The sequence below is a fragment of the Gymnogyps californianus genome, chromosome 3, assembly GCF_018139145.2.
Source record: "Gymnogyps californianus isolate 813 chromosome 3, ASM1813914v2, whole genome shotgun sequence".
Taxonomy (NCBI): Eukaryota; Metazoa; Chordata; class Aves; order Accipitriformes; family Cathartidae; genus Gymnogyps; species Gymnogyps californianus.
This window is the reverse complement of record NC_059473.1, coordinates 1,346,548-1,352,756: the sequence shown is the minus strand read 5'-3', so window position 1 is coordinate 1,352,756 and position 6,209 is coordinate 1,346,548. Positions and strand designations below refer to the sequence as shown.

Below are 6,209 nucleotides of genomic sequence, written 5' to 3'. Positions count from 1 at the left end.
CCCTCCCCGCCCCGCGCTGGGGGGCGCGCGCGCGCGCACACACACACACAGACACACACACACACACACGTCGCCCGCGCGGGGCGGCGGGGGAGAGTGGGGCCCGCCGCGCTCGCGCGACGTCACGGCGGCGTGACGGGCGGCGGCGCCGCTGCCAATGGGCGGCCTGGCCGGGGCGGTGACGCGGGGCGCCGCCAGCCAACGGCGGCGCGCGGGGGGCGGGGCGGCGGCGGCGGCGGAGGAGGAGGAGCGTCGCTCGCGGGCGGCGGCGGCGGCGGCCAGCGCGAGGCGACGCCATCGCGGCCCCGACGGGCGCGGAAGACGCAGTGGTGGCGGCGGCGCGTGCGGGCCGCGGCCGCTGAGCGAGCTGGGGGCAAGCGCCGGGGGTCGCTGCCGCCGCTGCCGCCGTTCTCCTCCTCCTCCTCCTCCGCCGCCGCTGCCGCCGCCGCCGCCGCTGCCGCCATTTTGTGAGAGTGCCTCGAGCGGGCGCCATGTTTGTAAGGAAGAATTAGGGCAGCCATCTCCGGCCACCAGCACCTCCCTTCCCCCGTGTGTGTGTCCTCTCGTTCTCCTGTGCCCCGGGCCTGCTCCTCCGAGCCGCCGCCGCTGCCGCCGCCTCCGCCGCCTGCCCGCGCGGGGCGGCCGGGCTCAGCCTGTGCAGCCTCGCCCTGCACTGAGTGCCCGTTAGTGTCTCACTAAGTAACCGTGAGTGAAACCTTCATCATCTCTCCTCACTGAGGGACCCGACCCTCCTCCTCACCGAGCCGCCCCCAGAGCGGCTGTGCGCGCCGCCGCCGCCGCCACCTCCTCCTCCTCCCTCCGCACCACGGGCAGCGGCAGTGTCCTGCCTTCCTCCACCTCCCTCCTCCTCACCACACCACAGCCAGCACAATGGCCTTTGAAAGCCTGTTCTCCAAACCCCCAAACCCAGTTCTTGACCCAAACATGCCCGACTCTGACAGGCAACATGCAGGGGACGAAAGGTCGAGTAACATTCTTCTCTCTCTCCGCTTCTCATAATGGTGATACTAGTGGGGTGATGATGATGCTGATAATGATGATGATGATGATGCTGTGTGTTAATGTGCCTAGGGGGTTAACGATGTTTTTGTGGGGGCAGGTCACCTTCAGGCTGGAAGACCGGGGTGAGGACTGGGGTGGTGGTGGGGGAATGCAAGGAGGGGAGGGGGGGTGTCACTGAATTAGAAGTGCATTATTAGTAGGGTTTTATTTTTTGGAATGCATGCGTTTTACATCTTCATTTATTTATTCTGGCTGGGAAGGGGGACTGTTTTCCATTTCTTTCCATAAATTGCACTTTCCAGCGGGTGTCTGTTGAATGTCACCATTGTTCTTTTTCTCCCTTGCCCTGGCGCTGCTAGTCAGGTAGGAAAGGGTGCTTTGAGTTGGTTTTGGTTGGTTTTTTTGTTTTCTTTTTTTTTTTTTGGTTGTTTTTGTTTATACAAGAATCTCTCACTAGAGCCATATTTAACGTCATTTTCTTGCCAGATTACACCTTACACATTTAACTGGATCTTTTTTTATGCAGATTAAGGTCTGACTGACGTTATCTTTGCCACCTCTCAATTCCCATGCGCAGAAAACCAGAGTCCTGTTCCTGGTGAAAGGACCTCTGTTCCTCCCTCCCTTTCTCTCCTGCAGCTGCTGGAAATTCAAATCCTTTCTCCAGGCAGCCCTGGCCTTCCTAACTAGTTCCAAAAATACTATGCCAGGGTGACAGCTACTAGTCCTTCAGTCTACATCTACTCAGAGCATTCGTGACACAAACTGCAGGAGTTAAAAATGCTGGGTTTTGGCAGCTGGGCTTCAGTCTGTCCTCCCCACACAGCTCCACAACCGTGCTTGGTACTTGCTTCAGAGGACTGAAAAACACTGGGGAGGGGGGGAAGAAAAAGGGCTTGTGAGCGAACGTAACCGTTCCGTCACTGGAGAAAGAGTCGCTAATTCTGTGTTACAAATTGGGAAGTGGAGGGCCGCAGGAGCTGACTGACTGGTCCAGAGATCGTACTGTGATTTAGTGACAGGTTCGGGGCAGACCCCGGAGCTGCTGATTCTTGTTTTCACCTTCCTGCTTTTAATTGTGAAACAGTGTAAGTTGTGTCATGTTGTATGTTCCAAAAAGAGTGCTGTGTAAAAAGCAAACCAGTAATCCACTGGGATTGCTGAAGATAGGGCATAACTACTGTACTAAAACTGTGCAGCAGTAGCAGGCAAAGTGTTTTAGAGTTCCTGGAGTTAGTAAGTCGGTGACTTTTTACTGTTGCAGGGATTGAAAATACTTCGTGTTTTAAAGTCCTCCTTGAGGACAAGCCCAAGTTACCCGCTGTTCTGCTGGAAGCATAGTTTTTCTAACTTCGAGTTACTCATGCGATGTTGACAAGTAGAGTTCCTCTAACCAGCTGTTCTCACCAGTACGCCTGTTGTTACACTGGTAAATTATGAAATAGAATAAATAAGTACTACCTAATAGTCTAATGTACTTTTAATACAGGTTAATTTATAAACATTGCTTTATAATGTTTTAATTTCAGAAGAGCAGAAGACTCTAACAATAAACACATTTACCTGTTAAATAATACTTTTTTGTAAACAAGACTTTTATAAAACTTCTGCTCCCCTCTGATCTGAGACGTGTATAGTAAAGTGTATTCTTAATACACGAGAACGTTGTTAAAAAAAAAAAAGCCCCCAGTATAAGTCTTTGTATTATATTAGGTGTGCAAATGCAATCCCGTCAAAATGTAACAGTTTAACTTTCTGAAGTTTATAAAGATTTCCCTACCAGCTGATGACTGGAAAGGCCTAAACAGAAACAGGATCTTTCCCGTCCACAGAAAACATGGTTGACTCGCCGAGGGGAGGGGCAGCACGGCTTTAACTATGAAAGTGTTTTAGTACAGAATTGGTTGTGTCCAGTCTCTCTTGTAGCCAGTTGAAAAGCCAGTTGTAGGGTCTGTAGAAAAGATGCAAGTACCTGATACACTCGTATTCTGAGTTACCTTGGAGTCTCACTGTAATACTAGTTTGGTATCTTAAAACTAACACGTCTAGTTTCAATACGTTTTATCTTGCAATCAGTTTTTTTACTGCGTTGATAGCTCAGTAGGACTAGTTTACTGTAGGTACAGCCCATAATAGGAAGCTGCTGAAATCATTTAACAGATTAGATCAATTTGTGCAGCATAAATTAATAGCATTTCTGTTAACATTTAGTTTGATTTTGAACTGATCTGTAGAATTATAAAGAATTTGGTTAGTGTTTTTGAGCAGTAGAAAATAGTAAAAAAAACCTTGTCTGTCCACACTTTGAATATTCTAAGATGGAAGACTGTTTTAATCCAAAGTGTGTGCTTTCTTGGTTTATAGATGGGGCACCTGATTAAGTGAGGAAGGTTTTTCATTCTTTAAATATTTTTAGTTAACTCATTGTGGAGACTTTGATGAAGTATTTGAGACTTCCTGTACACACAGATAGCAGGTGTCTTTTTAAAGTTTCTCCTGTAAGGTTAGGTTTTATTAAGGATTGCTTGCTACGTAGGTAGTCTTTGATAGGGTAAGAAAGTCCGAGGCAGGGTGCAGGCAAACTCAGTTACAGCAAATAAATACACAAATGTGTGTAAATGTGCAAATTATTGCTCTCTTCCGGAGGTCAGCAAGGTCTGATTACTTGCAATAGTTTGTGGTTGCTGTTACCATCATCTGCAGGACTGGGCGCTTCATGTTCCTCTTAAACTCTGTTTTGTAGACATCGTCCCACGTAATGCATCATGCTGTAGATGAATGTGCATGCCTAAGAGAAGAACTAAACACTTGTCACGAATATAAAAGAATTCAGTCCTCATGCAGACTACCGTGGACTTGGATTTTCTGACTAATAGTGAGCTGTTACAGGCATGAGAAGGACTTGTTTGCTACAGTTGGTTCTGCATTTGAAATCGGTGCCAGATTTACAATTGCCAGGAACTTTAGCAAATAACTTGGAGTTCATTTATTTTTAAAATCTAAAATGTTAGGTTGGTCCTGATACTTTCTGTTGGCTAGCTCTGCTTTACTGTCATTTAATCTCCAGACTTGGAGATTTCTTATACCATTATCTGCTGTAAAAATAGCAGTGACCTAATGATAGGTCTGAACATTGAGATGCTAACTCACAGATCACAGAGGTGCAAGTAATGCTTCTGTAGCCAGCACGGTCTTACGAGTTGCATTGCAAGTGCAAGTATCGGGCCCCTTTTTACGTGCTCGTGGTACAATAAAGGAAATTCTCCATTAGGGACAGCTCTCCGACAGACACCTGAGTGGCCTGTGAACTTTCTTTAGAAAATTGCCCTGATTTTTGCAGAGGATGTTTGGAAATGCCACTTCAAAGTTGGGCTTGTCTGTTGCACTTCAGGTTCCTTTTCCCGAGACCCATGCTAATCCTCATTGTACGCTTTGTCATTATGTATTTGATACAATTTTTACATTTTAAAATGAAGTTGGTACAGTCACTTTCTTATTCGAGATAAACTGATTGGAGTTTTACGAAGCGTAGCTGAAGTGTTTGATTATGCGAGCCTGCCCGCTTCTAGCTGTGGTGCTGCTCTTCCAAAGCCTCTCCTTTGCCAGCTATATGTGCCTGGTGTACGTCCAGATGAGCCAGGTGAATAGAGACTCCACCCAGCCACCCCTTTGTTTTTATTTTATTTTCCCAGTTTCCTCTTCCAGCTGTCTTCGGAATTGCCTGCTCCCTTTCCGTGTACCAGTTTTGCACTCCTGTCCTCGGCGAGCGTGATTTATGCTCCGCTGCTCTAACAAGTCTGTCTGGTTCACCGTAATGGAGACCTGCTCTGCTAAATTACAGCCGGTGGCAAGTAAAGGGAAAAATCCAAGTGGCGAGTTGTAACCGCGATGAGTAACAGCAAATTGAAATCTGTGTTATATACCTTAGCTGTACGTTTTCTCCGTTACTGCTTAGTCAACATTATATTGCAGGCGGCTTTGCCTGTGTCTTGTCTCGATCCGCGTGGCTCCTCAGCTCCGTGAAGCACCGTAGCGTTACAGATCAGGGAAGCATTTGTGGAGCAGAAGGGCTAAAGATCTCCTCTAATCCGCAGCTGCTATTGTCCAGCCCGACTGCTCTCCCAGTCTCCCTTGCCACAAGGCTTCCATCCATCTTTAGTTAAACTTGACGACTTAAATGCGTCTCTTTTATTCTACCTGGTGCTTTAATGCCCTCTGTCCACATGTGCGTAGTTTGGTTTGAAAATGTTTACTTATAGCTGTTTTTACAGATTTTTTTTTTTCCCCAGTAATAGTTAATCACCAAAGAATGTGTTCATGTTCAGTTGAAGTTGTTTGTGATCGCTGAATGCAGCCTTGTAGTGATTTATTGTTTGCAAGCATGATTTCAAAACTTGCTTTGACATTAGGAAACTAGGAAGCGAGGAGATAATCACTCCCAAATATGCCCTGTGGGCAAACAAGGCTTGCTTGCCATCCAGCAAACATTGCAGGAGTGGCAAAAACGCAGCTGGCTGACATAGCTGTTACTCCTTGTCCTCCTGGGGAGGAGGAGGTGGTCTGTGTGAATTTCTGTAATTTCTTCTACGGTATTAAGCCCCAGAGACTGGAGCTGGTTCCTCAGCAGGCTGAGAATGTGGGCTTTCCAAAAGTTGCTCGTTGGCCTCCAGTGCCACCACAGGAAGCTATTTTTTGGCATGCCTCACTGCTGTCTTTCTCACTTCCTTCCCCCATTTTATGGGAACACAGTATCTGTCACAGCCAGCCCTCGGGATGAAAGCAAAACAGAGGTTAAAAAAACCCAAGCAGTCTCATCTGTAACTTTTCACGATGTAGTTTCACTGCCTGGCTGTAGATTAAAATAACTTCACGTTTGCAGAGTGGTCAAAACTAATGGGCAGCTGAGAAGTGCCATAAGTGACCTGCATAACGTTGTCAAAGGAGCCAGTGCTCATTCTCGGTGGACGCTGGCTTGTTAACTGCAAAAACACCTTCTAGTTTTGTAGTTATTTTCCTTATTAATTCATAAATTCTTTAGTGTAGCAGCGTGCTAGGACAAATTCATTTTGTGAATTTTAGCCCTCTTAACTTATTTTAGACATGTAATTTTCATGTCATTGAATTGCGTCTTGAGTTGTACTGTGCTCTTCATAATTTTATAAAACCAAGATCTTACCTGTGAGAGT

At 47.0% G+C, this 6,209-nt stretch overlaps 1 protein-coding gene across 1 annotated transcript in view; it reads left to right on the top strand.

Moving 5' to 3' along the window:
* Nucleotides 1-391: 391 nt before the first annotated feature.
* ZC3H6 (zinc finger CCCH-type containing 6) overlaps nucleotides 392-6,209 on the top strand; it is a 29,578-nt gene continuing 23,760 nt past the window's right edge. Inside the window, exon 1 of the mRNA XM_050893309.1 lies at nucleotides 392-983. Within this exon, the coding sequence (XP_050749266.1) occupies nucleotides 892-983 (92 nt within the window). The 5' untranslated portion in view covers nucleotides 392-891. The remainder of the gene's footprint in view (nucleotides 984-6,209) is intronic.